The sequence below is a fragment of the Sarcophilus harrisii genome, chromosome 4, assembly GCF_902635505.1.
Source record: "Sarcophilus harrisii chromosome 4, mSarHar1.11, whole genome shotgun sequence".
Taxonomy (NCBI): Eukaryota; Metazoa; Chordata; class Mammalia; order Dasyuromorphia; family Dasyuridae; genus Sarcophilus; species Sarcophilus harrisii.
This window is the reverse complement of record NC_045429.1, coordinates 24820225-24838705: the sequence shown is the minus strand read 5'-3', so window position 1 is coordinate 24838705 and position 18481 is coordinate 24820225. Positions and strand designations below refer to the sequence as shown.

At 55.3% G+C, this 18481-nt stretch overlaps 1 protein-coding gene across 2 annotated transcripts in view; it reads right to left on the bottom strand.

Annotated features, from left to right (window-relative positions):
• The window catches only part of TTC39A (tetratricopeptide repeat domain 39A), a 47969-nt gene extending 31695 nt beyond the window's left edge, over positions 1 to 16274 (bottom strand). The window contains exon 1 of one of the 2 annotated variants that reach the window (XM_031969139.1): positions 16152 to 16274. In XM_031969139.1, the coding sequence (XP_031824999.1) occupies positions 16152 to 16201 (50 nt within the window). In that variant the 5' untranslated portion in view covers positions 16202 to 16274. Of the gene's footprint in view, positions 1 to 5026; positions 5165 to 16151 lie in introns of those variants that run through there. The other variant, XM_003767153.3, reaches the window with a different exon arrangement.
• Between the last annotated feature and the right edge of the window lie 2207 nt (positions 16275 to 18481).

The window sequence follows — 18481 nt, the reverse complement described above, 5'->3', positions numbered from 1 at the left end:
GGAGAAGGAGGGAGGAAGAAGGAAGAAGAAAAGGAGTGAGGAAGAAGAGAAAGAGGAAGGAGGAAAAGGAGAAGGAAGGAGGAAGAGGAGGAAGGAAAGGAGGAGGAGGGAGGAAGAAGAGAAGAAGAAAGAAGAAAAGGAGGAGGAAGAAAAGAAAGAGGAAGGAGGAAGAGGAGGAAGGAAAAAGAGAAGGAGGGAGGAAAGGAGGAGGAGGGAGGAAGAAGGAAGAAGAAAAGGAGGAGGAAGAAAAGAAAGAGGAAGGAGGAAGAGGAGGAAGGAAAAAGAGAAGGAGGGAGGAAAGGAGGAGGAGGGAGGAAGAAGGAAGAAGAAAAGGAGCGAGGAAGAAGAGAAAGAGGAAGGAGAAGGAGGAAGAGAAGGAGGAGGAAGGAGATGCTTCTCCTCCTGCTCCCAGTCAATGGCCCAGCTGCCAGAACAAGACTCAAAAAAGGGCAGCGATCAATCCTCTGGTGTTACAGACAAGGAAACCGAGGCCCAAAGTTGCCCAGGGCCCCCGGCAGCTCCAGCCCCATCCGGCCGGACTCAGGGGCCTGCCCCTCGTCCCACAAGTGGGCATTTCCTCCAGAGGTGCTGATTGCAGCCCAGCCCTACCCGGCCAGCCTGGGTAATTCTTATCCGTCTCAATCCAGAAACCTCTATTAACTGCCTACTGTGTGTCAGACACTGAGGCCACAATAATAACAAGGATAACAGTGACAAGAACAATAGTAATCATGACCCCCAGAGATTGGGGGGAATCACCCCAAATCCCTCAAGTCCTCCCTGTTTGGGGGGTTTTTGGCCTTTTTTGCCTTTTTGGCCGAGAATTGTTTTTTTGTCGTTTCTTCGGGCCTTTTTCCCCTCGTTCCCCCAGGGTTTTCCCCCTCCCCAGGGAGGTTCCCCCCCTTTTCCCCTCCCCGGGGAGCCCCAAGTTTTTCTTTCCCCTTTGACCCACCCCCTTCCCCACGGCCAGCCCGCGGGGGCCTCGAGCGGCCAGTTCTGGGGGCCACCCTCACCCCCCGGGCCCCTCCCAGGGACCCGCCCCTGCCTTACGGAGGGGGGGGGGGGGGGGCCCCAACTTGGGGGTTTAAGGGGGTGGGGGGGCCCGGGGGGGGTGGGGGGGTACCGGGGGGGGGGGTCCGGGGTTAGTGAGGAGGGGCAAGTTTGTTGATGTTTTGTGTTTGTGGGGCCGGGCCCATGGGGGGAAGAAGGGCCCGGGGTTTGAAGGCAAAGGGTTTAGGGGAGGGGGCCAGAGGTGGGAGGCCCCCGCGGGGGGGGGGGGGGGGAGGGGAGGGGGGTTTGTGGTGTTCCCTTCCCCCCTCCTCTTCCTCCCTGCCTTCCTCTTCCCCCAGGGTTGCCTTTGGGCCCCCACTTGGGGCCCCCTTCATCCTTCCCCCCACCCCCACCAAGACCCATTTGAACGGGGTGCGGCGCTGTCTCCCATCATTTCCCGGGTGCCTTTGTCCTACCCCCGGCTCAGGTTTCCGGATGCAGCAGGCGCCTTTATAAATGGCACCACCCGTGGCCGTTGGTCGAGGAGGCCGCCGGGGAGGGCCCCGGCGGCCGCCCCCCGGGCCCCCACCCCGTGATGGGGATCTTTTCCCTTGGGGATCGAACTTGCTTTAACCCCTCCCTGCTTCCTTTGTCGACCCCACTCCAAGCCCCATTTCTCGGTGTCGGGTTAGCCCCGTATTTGAGGACACTTTACCACACAAACACCCTCACACTCACACTCACACACACTCGTCCCCGTGACCAGCCCCCCCTTCTGCCTGGCCCAGCTGAGATCCAGCGCCTTCAGTCAAGGTTAGAAATCGCCTGGTCCAACACCTTCCATACACTTGTCTCGCTCACACTGGGCCTCGGCCCCTCGGCCCACAGTCTGGGCCCTTCCTTCAAACATTTGTCTCCGGCCACACTATTGGCAAGAGCAGGAACCGGACCTCCATTCCCCCCCTCCCCCCCACCGTGTGCCCTTTCCTGTATGTAGCACACAGTAGGTGCTCAACAAATGCTTGTTGGTTCTGCCCCTAAATTCTCTTTTTAAATGTTTCCCTCCAGACCTGTATGTGCACGAATGTTTGTGGCAGCCCTCTTTGTAGTGGCCAGAAACTGGAAACTGAGTGGATGTCCATCAGTTGGAGAATGGCTGAATAAATTGTGGTATATGAATATTATGGAATATTATTGTTCTGTAAGAAATGACCAACAGGACGATTTCAGAAAGACCTGGAGAGACTTACACGAACTGATGCTGAGTGAAATGAGCAGGACCAGGAGATCATTATATACCTCAACAACAATACTAGATGATGATCAGTTCTGATGGACCAGGCCATCCTCAGCAACGAGATCAACCAAATCAGTTCCAATGGAGCAGTAATGAACTGAACCAGCTACGCCCAGAGAAAGAACTCTGGGAGATGACTAAAAACCATTACACTGAATTCCCAATCCCTATATTTATGCCCACCTGCATTTTTGATTTCCTTCACAGGCTAATTGTACAATATTTCAGAGTCTGATTCTTTTTGTACAGCAAAATAACGGTTTGGTCATGTATACTTATTGTGTATCTAATTTCTACTTTAACATATTTAACATGTATTGATCATCTGCCATCTGGGGAAGGGGGTGGGGGGAAGGAGGGGAAAAATTGGAAAAAAAGGTTTGGCCATTGTCAATGCTGTAAAATTACCCGTGCCTATAACCTGTAAATAAAAAGCTATAATTAAAAAAAATAAAAATAAATGTTTCCCTCTAGGCTTAAGAAGGAGATTAGGGTTCATGAGGGGTCTGGAGGAAAGGGTTCTAATTCATGGTTGAGCAGGAGGGCCGACCCGCGCCCAGGGTGCCCACCTCGGGCATCTCCGGTTCACAAGGCAGCCTTTACCAGCCCTTGGTAAATAACATCTGGGCTGAGTAAGAGTAGGGAGAGAGCTGAGCCAACATGCAGGGCTCAGCCCCAGAGACGGATCCCGGGGTGCCCTCTGACCCCAGAGTCGTCAAAGATTTTGTACCTGCCAAGGAATTGCTCTAGTCCTCATAGGAATACAACCAGCCGGGGGCTGGGCTCTCCTCCACCCACCCAGGAACCGAGGCTTGGGCCTACAGAATGGACAAGCCCTTGTAGCCTGATACAAGCCAGGAAAACGAGCATTTATTAAGTGTTTACTGTGTACCAGAACTTCACCAAGTGCTTGAGATATAAAGAAAGGAGAGAGAAAAACGGACAGAGAATGTCAGAGCCGGGAGGGGCCTGAGAAGACTTGGAAGAAAAGAGATCTGCCTTCAAGTGTGTTCCGGCTGATCTTCCCCAAATGAGAACTGTTCCAGCATGGGACAGGCCAACTCAGAAGGTGGTGAGATTTTCCTCACGGGGGATCTACAAACCAGAGCCTGGGGAGTCGCTCCTCAAGTACGACTCAACAAGGGCTTCTTGTGCAGTCCTAGAAAGGTCTGGGGCTACTCCGAGAGGCTGTGACTCTGCTCCCCTACGATACCTCAACTCCCCCATTTAACATGTCAGCAAACTGAGACGCAGAGAGGAGTCGGCTTTGAGCCAAAGCCGGAGGCTCCCGACCCTCAGTCCAGCACCACCGCGCCGCCCAACAAGGTACCGGGAGTGCTCAGATCGGATCAGGCTCTGATTATTCCTAATTTATCCAGTCTCTGTATTATTTGTGTATAGTTGCTGAAATAATATTTATAAAAAGCTTAGCCTGGCGTCCTTGTTTCCACGCTGTTGTCCCCCCTTTCCCCTTTATAGAAAATGGGGGCCGGCCCAACACCCTCAGGTTACAGATGGCAATACTGAGACCCCGGCACTGTGTCCCTGTGTGAATCCTTCCTCCAGCACTGGCCAAGATACTTCCCCTATCATAACCTCAGTTTCTCCCTGCGGAACAGGGTGATGTAATGATAGGGAACATTTCCAAAGCACTTTCCAATGATCATCTCACTTAATCGTGACAACCCTGGCAGGCCAGTTGTTGTGGTGATCCCCATTTTACAGATGAGAGAACTGAGGCAGAAGTAGAGTGACTTGCCCAGGATCACACAGTAAATATTTAACTATCAGGACGTGAACATCAGGTACAGTTTAAGGTAAGATTTTCTCCATCACTTTCTAAAGTCTGGATGAACAACAAAACTGCCCGTTTCTAAGATGTAAAAGGTCACACTGAAAAAATTCTTTTTTCCCCCCTGAGGCAGTCCGGGTTAAGTGACTTGCCCAGGGTCACACAGCTAGGAAGTATCTGAGGCCAGATTTGAACTCAGGTCCTCCTGACTTCAGGGCTGCTGCTCTACCCACTGCACCACCCGGCTGACCCCACATACTGGAAAAATTTAACACCCGGCTCTGAACTCTGTTCTGCCTGACTCCAAGTCAGCCACTGCACCCCCTGCTGCCTCCCAGAGCCCTGTCTGTGTAGTCTTGGGCAGTTACTTAATCTCTCCGGCCTGGGAGTCAAGGACTGTGACCTCAGACATTTGCCAGATCTCTGACCTTGCCAAATCCACCTGCCTCAGTTTCCTCATCTGAAGATGGGAATAAAACCAGCCCTAGTCCTGAAGATTGTTGTGAGGAGCATGACGGCTGACACACAGTAGATGCTTAATAAGTGCTCATTTCCTGCCTGCCTCAGTTTCCACACTGGCCTTGGACTGGATGGCGTTGAAGTCCCTCCCACTTTTACTCTGTGCCTCTGAGATCCCATCTATTAAATGAGCAGCAGGACTCAGTGGTCCTGGGGCTCCCTCCGTCTCTTGCCCCCCCCCCCCCAGTGTCCCAGGCCCTCTCCCTGTCCTGTGCAAGGGCTTTGGGAGGAACAAGCTGCCCAGTGCGTCTCGAGAAAGCCCAGAGTTCCCATTGAGTGGGGGTGGGGGGGACCCCCAAGGCTTCCGCCTGTCCGGGCCCCAGCCGGTGCCCCTTCCCGGCCCCACCCCCACTGATTAGTCATGCTCAGCCCCCCTTCCCCGCGCCAGCTGGTTCCTTCCAGGAGCCTGGCCGCCAGGGAGCACTTACTCAGCGGGCAGGGAGGCGTCATCCCCCGGGGTGCTCATTGGGGGGGCCGGCAGGGTCCGGTCCAGCTCCGGGGAACGGCTCGGACTCCTGGCTGCCAGGAGAGGCCGAGGGGCAGGGGCCCTGGCCTCCGCTGATTGGCCACAGGGGAGGCTCCACGTCTCGGGCCAGCGGCGGGCTCAGGTGCAGGGCCGGGCTGAAACCTGAGCCCCATCTGTTTGCTTTATGAAGTCATCCCTCCTGCCTCCCGGGAAGGGCCAGGGGACGGGAGAGCCGGGCTCCAGGACCTCCCCCGCAGCGCTGCGGCTCCTTGGTTGGACGGAGGGGGAGAGCGAGGCCCCGGACCAGAGTGCCACGGGGGGCAGGGATGCCCAGGACGCTCCCTTCCCCAGCCCCTCCCAAGAGGGAAGCTGACAGTCCTCCCTGCATGCGGGGGCACAAAGCCCACCAAACCCCTGTTCTCTGGGCCCCTGAGGAGGGCGGCCTACTCTGTGACAGATGGGGAAACTGAGGCTCGGAGAGGCCGCGCCCCGGCTCTGACCTTGCGGCTCAGGCTCGTGCAGCAGTGGGGTCCCAGGGCCGGAGACCTCGGCCTCAGCCTCAGCCCTCTGAACCGGGTCCTGCCGCGGGAGGAGGAACGGCACAAACACTAGTCTCCCCGACTCTCCAATCCGGCCTCATTTGTGAGGTCCATCCCACAGTGCAGCGGCGCCCCTGCTCCAGTGCTGCCGTGACTGCCTGTCCCTGGGGTCTCTCCTCCCCACTGGAAGGAAGCACTCAGAAAGGAGGCGCGTTTCATTCCTTGCCTCATACCCACAAGGCCACAGCATACAGTGGGTGCCTAATACATGCTTGCTAAATGTTTGTAGCGGCTCTTTTTGTGGGGGCAAAGAACTGGAAAAGGAGTGGATGCCCATAAGTGGGGGATGGCCGAACAAATGATGATATATGGAAGTGATGGAATATTATCGTTCTACAAAAAACGGTGAACAGGCTGATTTGAGGACAGCCTGGAAAGACTGACAGGAACCGACGCTGAGGGAAACGAGCAGAGCCGGGAGTACCGTGTGCACGGTAACAGCAGGACCGGGCCTGAGCGGCCATGACAGGCCCCGGGATCCAGCCCCGAACAGGCCTCACCCAGAAAACGCCGGCTGCGCCCAGAGAGAGCCGAGGGCCTGCGGGGAAAGCGGTACCCGCTCTGCTTGCTCCTTTTTTCGGTTTCTTTCCTCTCCCACAGCTTTTCCTTCGGCCCTGATCTCGCTCCAAAAACGATTCACAAAATGACGTGAATTAAACATTAAAAACAAAAGAGGAAACGCTTGCTGACACATCACTGGTTTGACTCTGAACCCCCGAGAGAGAGCCTGTCCAGCCCCCAGAGGCCCTCCTTTCCCCAGGCTCCTGAAAGTCCTCCTTTCCCCGGGCCCCCAGAGGCCCTCCTTTCCTCAGGCCCCACAGTCCCTGGATGGCTGCTAACGTTCCTCCAGATTTCCTTGCTCCCCCACATCCCAGATGCCGTCACTTCTCGAGGCCGGCTCCTCACTGGCTGCTCTGCCTTGGCCTGCCACCTTTCCTTGGTCTGCCCATTGTCCAAGTTCTCTTCAAAGCCATGAAAATAATGTCTGTCACCGCTCAGGAATACTCAATGGCTCCCTACTGCCTATGAGTAAATGAGCACAACTCCTCAGCTGCAGCATCGAGACCCCTGGGGGCAGCATCTGGCCCAGCTTTACCGCCCCAGGCTCCCCTGGCCCCACGTTTCCCAGCCCTGTCCCCCCTAGATCTTCCCTCACACTCCTCATCTCCGCCCCTCCTCCATGTGGCCCCCCTGATGCCCCCCAGCCCCCAGCTCGCTCTCACTCCTCCCCGTGCCCTCCTTGCCCCCAGCTGTGAGACCCCTGCCGCTCCTCAGTCCCACAAGGTCCTGCCCCGTTGGGTGGCTTGACCACTCTCATCCCCTCCGAGTCTGTGACCCCGCTGGGGCTTTGTGGCAGAGACATGGGAGGGGTCCCTCCATTGCTTCTGGGGGTCGTTTTATAGATGGGGAAACTGAGGCAAGCAGGGTGCAGGGACTCGGACGTCCTGCCTACCCCTAGTCCCATACACACCCGCACTCACGTACGTGTACACACGCTCACACCCACAGGGGCCTGGCAGTCTGTGCCACAGCCAAGTCTGACCACTCCAGCTCCGGGCTCACGGCCCGACCGGACGCTCTAGAGATATTGATCCGGCTGGAACACTGTCATTAAACCCTGTGGCCGCTTACATGGCTACAGGCTGCTCTGGACTCGCAGGCCCTGTTCTGGTCTCCCCCTCCCCCCTTCACACACAGCCAGAGGCCAGGCAGAGCATGGGGACCTGAACATCTGTTAAGGCGGCCCGGCAGGCAGGAGTCCTGAAGCCGCAGCCTAACCTTGCTGCCTTCTGGGCTACCTGCAGACGACCGATGTCTGCTCAGCTTGTGGGCCTCCGCCCCCCAGATCCTTCTCAGATGATCGGCTCTCCGGAGCCTCTGTCCCCCTTCTTACACTTGCCAAGCTGACTCATGGCCCCAGACATAAGGTGCTCCCTTCGTGCCCTCAGAATTTGCCTTTTGGGGGTCAGACCATTGCTGTCCCAATCCTTGGGGACCCCAGCTTTGTGCTGATGGGAGGAGCCTGTGTCTCAGCAGGCACAGCGCGGCCTCACAGCCCAGGGTCAGTCTGGGCCCGGACACTGTGGGACCCGAGGCAAAGCCAGGGACCTCTGGGGCTCCGGCCGGCTCTCCGGGCTGCGTGGGACAGAGTTTCCTGCTGGGAGTCCCTCACCCCAAGGAAACCGCTCACTCCCCCAGGCCGGCCTCAGTTTCTGTCTCCATGAAAGGGGCTGGTAGGCCCGGAGTATGATGATGGTGCCTTCCGTGGCCACGCCCTGGATGCTGCTCAGGTGGCAGGGGCTGGGCCCTGAGTCAGAATCAGGAAGGGGGGCCGCCCAGGCTGGGGAGGGGTGCTTCCTGGGGACGCCCCGCCACCCCTCCCCAGGCCTGTCCCCACCCCCGGGCCGCACCCCTGCAACAGATGACTTATGGACGGGCAGGTGAGTCACAATGCTCAGAATGCTTCCCAGCATCCCGGAGGCTACATGACCTTGGGAAGGTCAAAGACACCCAGCTGGGAGAGAACAAGAATACAGATGTCAGAAGGAGGGGCAGGGGGTGCCTGTGAACAGGAGGGGCCTTAGCAATAGAGGGGGGCTAGGGAGGGAGGGAGACCAGAGGGAGGGGGAAGGGATAAAGGGAGGGAGGAAAAGAGGGAGAGAAAAAAGAAGGAAGGAGAGAGGGAGGGAGGGAGGAAGAGAGGGAAGGAGGGAGGAAAGAACAGGGAGAGGGAGGGAGGGGATGGGAGGGAGAAAAGAGGAAAGAAGGGAAAAACAGGGAGAGGGAGGGAGGGAGAGAAGGAAGGAAGGAGAGAGGTAGGGAAGGAAGAACCAAATATTTATTAAGCACCTACTGCATGCCAGGCCCTGCCCTGGACACACTACCCATATTATCTCATTGGATCCCCACAACAACATTGACCAGTGAGTGTTGTCACTCTCCCTATTTTATGGTAGCGGAAACTGAGACACAGAGTGATTAGTGTTGAGGTTCCTTGACTCCAAGTCCATTTCTCTGCCCTGTGGCTTAGGGCCTTTAGATGTCAGAACTGGGAGGGACCCTAGAACAGGGGGTGTCGGGGGCCTGGGAACACCTCCTTGTCAGTACAGGTAAAAACTATAGCCGGACCAGTGCAGGTAAGGGAGAAAAGGGGGTGCCACGCAGCGGGAACGAGAAGACAGATGAATATCGGGGGTCTCTCAACTCCCCCTCACACCGCCAGGAGCCTCAAGCACATCGCATGAGCCCCTTTGGCAGATCTGGGGGGCACCAGGCAGTTATATGGGACAGTAAGCGCGCAGAGGGCCTGAAGGAGGCATAGTCCCAACAGATGGGAACCAAGATCCACCCAAGCGTTGCCCCTTATCCCACACACATGCACCCTCTTCCCCTCCGCAAGAAAGGTTCTAGCTGCCATAGCCTCTGTTTGGCAAATAAGTGTTTGGAGGCTGCTGGGGTTTCTGGGCTCTTCCGCTCTCTTCATTGTGGCGATGGCTTTGCGGTGGTTAATGTTCTAGAGAAAGCGCTCATGATCTGTTTTGTGTTTGTCCCCTCATCTTTATCACTCTCACTCCTTGATGGCTCGTTCTAACTGATCAGTACAAACTGTAATTCTTCCCTTTCTTTTTTCCCTTTGTTCCAGTTTGGTGTTGATTTTGATCCTCGCTCAGTGATCAGTGGGTTAATTGTACACAGATCAATGACTGCATCAGGTAACCAGTTGATTTCTATCCTCTAAGAGAGAAGTGATTTCATTTTGGCGGCTGTTGTCTGATATGTGCCAGGTTCAGTATCCACTGATTTTTTTCTGAAAGCATCCAACAATTTGAGCCGGAATTATTTTCCAAATGTTTTCTTTCTTTCTTTCTTTCTTTCTTTCTTTCTTTCTTTCTTTCTTTCTTTCTTTCTTTCTTTCTTTCTTTCTTTCTTTCTTTCTCTCTTTCTCCCTCCCTCCCTCCCTCCCTCCCTTCCTTCCTTCCTTCCTTCCTTTCTCTTTCTTGACATCCACACTTTGCCCACCTTTACATGTTGATTTAATAAGAAGGATATGGTCGGATCCCTGGTAGAATTTCCTCCTCTCCTCATTTTCAGCAGCAGGTGCTAGAGTGTAAGCTGTGATTCCCTTCACGGAGACTTTGCATGGATCTGTCAGGACAGGGAAAGGCCACAGCCACGTGCTCTCAGGAGTGAGACTTGTTGGGGGGTCTGGCCACAGAGAATCCTAGCATCTCCCATCACCACCTAAACAGCTCCTCAGTCCGACCCCTGGCTGAAGAAGGACATCATCCCCAGCAAGGGGAGCTCATCAGCTCCTGGGAAGCCCAAAGCTCTAATGGCCAGGAACTGTTTTCCTAATTCAAATCTACCATTCACATCTGTGCAACTTAAAGAGTTACAGATCTGGAGCTGAAAGGGACCTCAGAAATCATCTGATCTAACAAAGCCAGGCCTTGTGTCCAATATTCTGGGGCGAACTTCCAACCAGATTAAAATGTAATTAGGAGTGTTCAGCAAAATAATGAAATACAATAATAGAACATATTTTCTTTCCTCCTTCTTCCTCCCTCCCTCTTCCTTTCCTTTTTATTCTTTCTTTCTTCCTTTTTCCTCCCTTCCTCCTTCTTTCTTTCTTTCTTTGTTTTTTCTCTCTCCCTTCCTTCCTTCCTTCCTTCCTTTCCTTTTTTTTTTTTTTTTTTTTTGAGACAATGGGATTACTTAGCATGGAGTCACACAGTTAGTAATCATGTGGCTTTCTAAATCATTATGGGACCTGCAAGGATCCTTATGTACAGTTTAGTGGGTTTCTGTTTGAACTTGACAAAAAGAAAATCTATTTGTCTGCTCCAATGCCTTATTTCACACGTAAGGAAACTGCAAGACACAGGAAGGTTCAGTGGCTTGCTCAGAGTCATAGAGCTCCTATCACAGGTGAGGCTGAGCCTGGTCCCCAACTCCTTGGTCACAGGGTCATGACCCTTCCCCCAACAACTTCTGGTTCTGCCCTCGGGGTGATCAGAACCCCCCCCACATACACACATAAACACTCACCCACATATACATATAAGCACAGGCCCACAACATGTCCACAACACGCCCACCAGAGCACACACACACACACACGCGCACGTGAGGGCCTGTGACAGGGTATTCCCTACAGTGACTGACCCAAACCAAGCCCCACCAAGCGTGAGACGCAAGGCCCAGAGACACCGATGGCCCCGTATGAGCCAGCCGGCCTCCCAAGCCCAGGACCCCCGGGTTCTAAACTTTGGAAATGCTGCGATGGCCCAGGTTTCTGCTGGCGCCACATGCCGGGAGCCCTTTGCCTTTGCCGGGGGTGGCTGCCCATCAGTGAGACCCCAGGCCCGCTCCGGGATAGGGGGTGCCCCAGCAGCCCTCCCCAGGAGCCCCCTCCTCGCCTCCTTCTGGTGCCCAGGAGCTTCACTAGATGATTCAGGGGCGCGCCGAGCGTTCCCAGTCCCAGGCCTTCACTACCTGCTCTGTCCCCTCTCTCCTGCACCCTGCACCTGTGGGGGAGGGGAGGGGAGAGGGAGGATGCTCCTTCCCAGCCCCTCAAGGGGAACCAGGAGCTGTTTCCAGCTGGCCAGCTCCCCAGAGCACAGGGGGGGGGGGGGGGGAAGGGCCCTGACTTGGTCACCGCGGATGCTGAGGGCCCGAGACCAGCCGGCTTCTTGCCCTCAGCCGGGTGCTCAGTCTGACCAGCCTGTCACGGCTCTGCCTTTGCCCGTCCCCAGGGGGAGGCTTCTGCCCCTCCCCGTGAACTGGGCTTGGGGAAATCTGGGGAAACTGCCCGGCCCGGGTCAAGGTCTGGGTTAAGGGCCAGGCCTGTTTTATGTGGCTGGGGCTCCTTAGGGGACCCCGGGGGGCAGGGAGGGCATCCTCGAGACCATGGGGGTGGCGGGTGGGAAAAGGTTTGAAATCAAGGTCTTACCCTTGGGATCAAATACAAACTGTTTGGTCCTTCATGACATGGCCCCTTCCCACTTTTCCAATCTTTTTATACTTTCCTCCCCTCCAGCACCATCCCAGCTCCACTGGCCCTTCTGTCTCTGTCTCTGTCTCTCTCTGTGTCTCTCTGTGTCTCTGTCTCTCTGTCTCTGTCTCTATCTCTCTGTCTCTGTCTCTCTCTTTCTGTGAGGCACCTGCAGGGCTTGATGCTCAAACACTGTCTCCCAAGGAGTCCCTTCAGGAAGCCTCCCCTGGAAAGTCGGCTCCTTCCACTCTCATGTATTACATGTGTGCCTGGGGACTTCCAGGCTGCTCCCAGAGGACCAAAAAGAAGACTTCTCTTCCTCTTCTTCCTCCTCTTCCTTTTCTCTTCCCCCTCTTCTTCTTCCCTCTCTTCCTTCTCCTTTTCTTCCTCCTCTTTCCCTTCATTCTTTTCTTCCTCTTCCTCCTTCTTCCCCCTCTTCTTCTACCTTCTCTTCCTCCTCCTCCTCTTCCTCCTCTTCCCCCTTCTCCCTAGTGCTCATCATAAGCACTAAACACTTAATAAGTGCTTATTAACTGGACAACAGGCACATAGTAGGAACTTAATGTTTGTTGAATTGGATTGAATTAGAAAGGGCAGAGCTATCTAGTGGGGAGCACATGGGGCTGAGGGGCAGCATGGCCTCTTCCAGGAAGCCTTCCCTGATGCCCCCAGCTGCTGGTGCCCTCCCACCTAAAAAGACTTTTTGATACAGACTTGGGCTTAAATTTCTTCCTATTTCCAAGCCCTCTTCACCCAAGAGATTTTGACATGCCCTTAGGTGTGCAAAATAGGATGCAAGCCAAACATTTCCTGATAAGAAATCATAATTTTGAGGCCTTTACAATCAGTTATGTGACTCCATATCAGCTTGTGAACCACAGTTTTAAAAAGCTTTGGTTTCGAGTATATAATTGACTGATTGATTGATTGATTGTGTGTGTGTGTGTAAATATTCAAGCAGAGGGAGACAGTGCAATGGATAGAACAAACCAGTAAGATCTGAGTTCAAATTCTGCTCAGATATTTGTGAGCTGTGACCCAGGGTGGGTCACATTCCTCTGTCTGCCTCGGTTTCCTTCCTTGTAAAATGAGGATTATAATCTTCAGTAGTTTTTTGTTGTGATCAAATGAGACAAAAGATGTAAAACAATCTGAATTAAAACGTCCGCCGCTAGCTTAATAATTTTCTGTGTACTAAATGAACTCTCTGAGGGGCACTGTATTTCCACCTTCTACCCTAGTGCTCATCAGTAGGACTAAACCTTAATAAAGTGCTTATTAGCTGGCACAACAGGCACATAGTAGGAACTTAATGTTTAGTTGCATTGGATTGAATTAGAACAGCCCAGACTATCTAGTGGTCCGAGCTGGGGACTGAGGGCAAGAACATCCTAATAGCGACAGTCACAGAACCAGCTTATTTCTGCAGTCTCTGGGCCACCTAAAAAGACTTTTTGACCAACTTGGGGTCCTCTAAGAGCATTCTTGCCTATTTCCAGGCCCTCTTCAGCCAAGCATTCTCTGAGCTGCTAGTCTGCAATAGGATGCAAGACCAAACATGTTCTCTGATAGAAATCAGCTTCAATTGTCTGTGAGGCCTTTACATGGGTTATGGTGACTCCCAGGTCATCCATCTCTGTGAACCATGAGTTTAGAAAGCTTTGGTTTCAGTATATATTGACTGATTGATTGATTGATTGTGTGTGTGTGTGTGAAATATTCAGGAGAAATGGGGAGTTACAGTGAAATGGATTAGAGACAGAAGTAAGATCTGAGTTCAAATCTGCTCAGATATTTGTGAGCTGTGACCCAGGGTGGGTCACATTCTCTGCCTCGGTTTCCTTCCTTGTAAGAATAGGAATAATCTTCGATAGTTTTTGTTGTGATCAGGAAGAGAAGAAGATGTAAATGGACAGGATGAAGGACCTTAGGGAAGCTGTACAGCGCTAAGCAATAGGGAAGCTGTGTATAGACAATGGGATGTTTCCAGGAACTGGCACAAGGTGAATAAAGGTAGGCAAAGAAGCTTTAAAGGCGACTTTCCAAGAGAGAGACAGGGAAAATGGACAGGACAGGCATCTAATGCGACAGGTAGAGGAACAGTATCTGGATACTGGGAAAGAGCACAGGACCCATGAGAGATGGAAGGAAAAGTAGCCATCAAGCTTGTGGGAAGACAGGAAGGATTAGAAAATTGGGTGGGATGGGAAGAGGAAGGAAGGGAAGAGAGATAGGGAAGAAGGGAAGAAAAAGTTCATCGAAGGGCAAGTGAGTGGAAGGGAAGGAAATGGAAAGGGAGAGGGAACAGGAATAGGAATGGGAAACGGGAATGGGGAAGGGAAAGAAAAGGAACAGGAATGGGAGAGGGAAAGGGAAGGGAAGGGAAAAGGAAGGGGAGGGAAAGGGAAGGAAAGGGATGAAAAAGGGAAAGGAAGAAAAAGGGAATGGGAATGGAAACAGGAAAGAGAAACATTTTTAGAGCACCTACTATGTTCCAGGCACTGTGCTAGGTGTTTTACAATTATTATCTTATTTGAGACTTTCAAGAATCTGAGAGAGAGTTGCTGACAATAATCCTCTTTTATAGCTGAGGAAACTGAGACGAACAGAAGAAGTGATTTGCCCCGACTCTCAGTTAGTTAGTGTCTGAGGCAGGATTAGAATTCAAGGCTTCCGGACTTCCACACTGAGCTCCGTAGGACACCTAGGAGCTGGGCAAAATCTCTGGTCTCTGAGCCTCAGAGAAGCTCTTGGGTAAAGTAGGGACCCGGATTTAGAACCAGGAGTGTTGGGGGCCAGTAGTGGAACCCTTTCTTTTTGCAGAGCTGGAAACGGAGCCCCGAAATGCTGTGACCTGCCGGAGGAGCCGATGCTACCTGTCAGACCTGCCTCACAGGCTCATGGGAGATTCGGATGAGATAAGGGATAGGGATCTGGGCCGTGGAAAGCAACAGTATCTACACACACTTTATCAGAGCAGAGTAGGGAACTCCCAGCCACCCTGCCAGCCCCAGGCCCGAGGAGTTCCGACTTAGTCAGAGTCCCCCGGCCAGGAGGAGCTGCTTGTGGGAATGTCTCTCGGTGTGGTATGAAAGGACAGGCCCTAGGATTATTTCATCATGCTTTACCAGACCAGCCCTTCCCCCCTTTTAGTCCTCAGTTTCCTCATCTGTAAAAGCAAGGGGCTGGGCTAAACGGTCTTTGGTGTCCCTTCGGACCCTAAAGAAGGTTACCTGAAACCCTAAACCGGACCCTCCCCCGTGCTCCTCCCTTCCCTCCGGGGCTAAGCCGGCGCCTGGCCCCTTCCCCGACACGCCCGCAGGCTTTTCTTCTCCAAGCTCACACCCCTAGGGCTGTTAAGTGGTCCTCGCGGGGCCTGGTTTCTCGTCTCTAAACGAGCTCTAGCTTATCAACATTCTTCCTCGGGCGTCTGCTCCCAGCTGCCGGGGCGGGAAGGGCCATCTCCAGGGGGCCCGGGAGGCGGCTCAGGCACAAGGAGCGGCCGCAGGAAGCTGACTTCCCGGGAGGGGAGCCCCGCATTCTCCAGGACGTCCTTCGGGAGGCTGACTAAGGCCCCAAGGGGAGGGGGTGGGAGGGGGCCACTGGCGGTGCGGGGGTTTGGGGGGTAGATCCTGCACGGTTCCCATTCCATGGCCGTCCCCCTGACCCTCCCGCCTCCCGTCTCTGTGAGGAGCAACGTCTCCCAGGAAGGCCCGGGGGCGGGAAGTCGCCCTTCATCCTCCACATCCAATCGGCTGCCGAGTCTCGCCCATCTCGGCCCGTACCTTAGCTGCCCTTCCTCCCGCTGGGGTCCCCGGCCCCTGGACCGTCCCCCAATGGGCGCCTGCTCCGGCTCCATCCTCACCGCGCCCAGAGAAGCGCCCCGGGCCTCGGCGCTGACTGCGCCCCTTCCCGGCCTCCCCCCGGCCTCCCCCTCGCGGCGCCGCGGCCTTCTGCCCCAGCTTCGGCTCTCCTCCCCGTCCCTGCCCGCAGCCCGGGCTCGGCGGAATCCACGCTGTGCGCCGCGGGCGTCGCGGGTGACGCAGGCTCTGCGCACAGTAGGCTCTGCGCACAGTAGGCTCTGCGCACAGTAGGCTCTGCGCACAGTAGGCTCTGCGCACAGTAGGCTCTGCGCACAGTAGGCTCTGCGCACAGTAGGCTCGCAAGCACGCCCGGTGCACGCCTGCCCAGCGCGCGCTCTCACTGGCCCGGGACACAGAAGGAGCCAGACTGGCCGGGCCGCGACTCTCCGACCTCCCCTCGCCCTCGCTGAAGGGGCCGGGGGGAGGGGGGGGAGGGGGCATCTCCCCACGACGCCGGCCCCCACTCCGCTTCTCGGCCCTCTGCCAGCCCCCTCCCCCTCCCCGCGCGGACCCCCCCACTCTGCCTGTCTGGCCGAGCCCCGCCCCCGCCCCCCCTATCCGCCCCCCCCCGCGCCTCCCGCCCCCGCTCCCCCCCGCGCCTCCGCCCCCGCGCCCTCCCCGGGCCCGTACCTGAGCCCGCTTCTCCGGCGGGCCCCCCTCCAGGGCGGGAGCAGCTCCATGGGCTGCGCTGGGGCGGCCCGCGCCGGCCTCTTCCCTCCTCGGCGGCTCCTCGGGCTCCCGGCTCCGCGCCGGCAGCACCTGGCGGGCCGGGATGGGGCGGGCGGGCCCGGGGCCAGGTCCCTCCCCCTGGGCTGGCATCCCCGCGCCTCAGCTCGGGGCCGGGGCCGGGGCCGGGGCCGGGGCCGGGGCAGGGCGGGCGGGCGGGCTCCGGTACGGGCCGGGGCTGGGCCCTCGCGGCGGGGCTGGCGGAAGCCCCGAGTTCGAATCCCGCGTTCTGGCCGTGTGAAGGCGAAGGCTTCCCTGGGGAAAAGCCCCCCCGCCCCCGACCCGCTGCGGGCTCTCAGATCGGACCAAATCTGGGGGCTCCCAGCGACCTCCAGGGTCAAACAGACACCCCCGCGGGCTCTTTTGCCCCTTCCTCTCCTGCCTCCCCGCCCCTTTGTAACATCCTTGAACCCCGCCCCGGAAACTACCCTGCACATGGCCCCGTTGGCCCGACGTCCCGCCTCTGTGCCCGCTGTGCCCGCCGGGCGCCATCAGGGCCCAGGTCCCCCCAGCCCCCCAGCCCCTCCCCCTCGGGGCCACTGCAGGGGCCCCCACCGGCCCGACCTCCAAGGTCCTGCCCTTGCCCTTCTTAGCACCCCAGGCGCGAGCTCCGCCCCTGCTTACACAGTAGGTGCTTGTGGACTGTGGACCGACGGAAGAGCAACGTCAGGGAAATGCGGCCATTGTTTCCCCGCTGGTGTCGGTGAAATATTCGGCGAGCAGGGTGAGGGGGATTCCTAGGTGCCTCCACCTCGCTCTCTTCCGGACTCTGGACAAGCCCTTCACATCCTAGTGTCCCGTCACTCACGGCCTCAGCTTCCTCCGCTGTAAACAAAAGGGGGATGGCCACTCGGGGCCCTTCCCAGAGTCTGGGGTTCTGGCTTCCATTTTACAGAGAAGGGAGCCGAGGCTCAGCCTCTGATGTCCGAAGTCCAGGTCCAGAATTGTCTCCGAGAGAAAAGGCGGTTCCGGAGAGACTTGGGAGCGCCCCTGTCTGCACGGTCCGGCACCCACAGAGTTAACTCTGGCGATCCCGGGTTATGAAGGGGGAAGGGCTTGGCCATGCTGCTGGAGTCCTCGCTGGCTGCAGTGGACAGAACTCTGGTCGGAGGGGATTCCACCCGGTCTCAGACACTTCCTGGCCGTCGGGCAGGTGTCCTGACTTTGGCAGCATCACTTTCCTTAACTGCACAGTGGGATGACGATGTCAGCATCTGCCCTAGGGTTGTTGGGAGGATAGAATGAGAAAATATTCGTAAAGGATTTTTCAAACCTTAAAGCCTCTAAAGTAATCATTGTTATATTATTATTATTCCTACTCCCTAGCCCACATTTGATTCCAATCTCAGGGCCTACTTTCCTTTTTTTAAAATTATGTAATAATAATTGTATTTTCCTAAGTATTTGTGGAGATAGTTTTCAACATTCACCCTTGCAAAACCTTGCGTTCCAAATTTTTCTCCCTCCTTTCCCTCCTCCTCCCGGTAGGCAGCAAGCAATCTGGTACAGGTTACACTCGTGCAATTCTAAACGTACTCCCAAGAAAAATCAGCTCGAAGAGGAAAAAATGAGAAAGAAAACAAGATGCGAGCAAACAAGAAAAAAAAAGGGAAAATGCTGTGTTGCGGTCCACACTCAGTTCCCACAGTCCTCTCTGGGTGCAGACGCTTCTCCATCACAAGCCACTGGAACTGGCCCGAATCATCTCGTTGTTGAAGAGGGCCCCGTCCTTCAGAACTGATCATCATATAATCTTGTTGTTGCCGTGTATAATGATCTCCTGGCCCTGCTCATTTCCCTCAGCATCAGTTCGTGTTAAGTCTCTCCAGGCCTCTCTGAAATCCTCCTGCTCATCATTTCTTATACAACAATAATATTCTATTATATTCAGATATCATCACTTATTCAGTCATTCCCCAGCTGGTGGGCATCCACTCAGTGGGGCCTACTTTCAACTTCATCCTGGTGAACTGGGATGGCCAGACCCACCTTCTCTCCTGTATGGCACAGACACACACACACACACACACACACACAGACAGACACACATATACACACACACAAGTAAGAACTCCAGAAATATAGTAATGGAATCTTAGCTGCAGCCGGAGTCCCAGGAATCCCATGACTTTCTCTCATGGATCTCATTAGAACAAAAAGATCTTTTACCTTTTCCAGGATACCTTAAAGCAGTCACAGAAACTTTTCCGAGATTGTCCAAACTTATGTAAAAT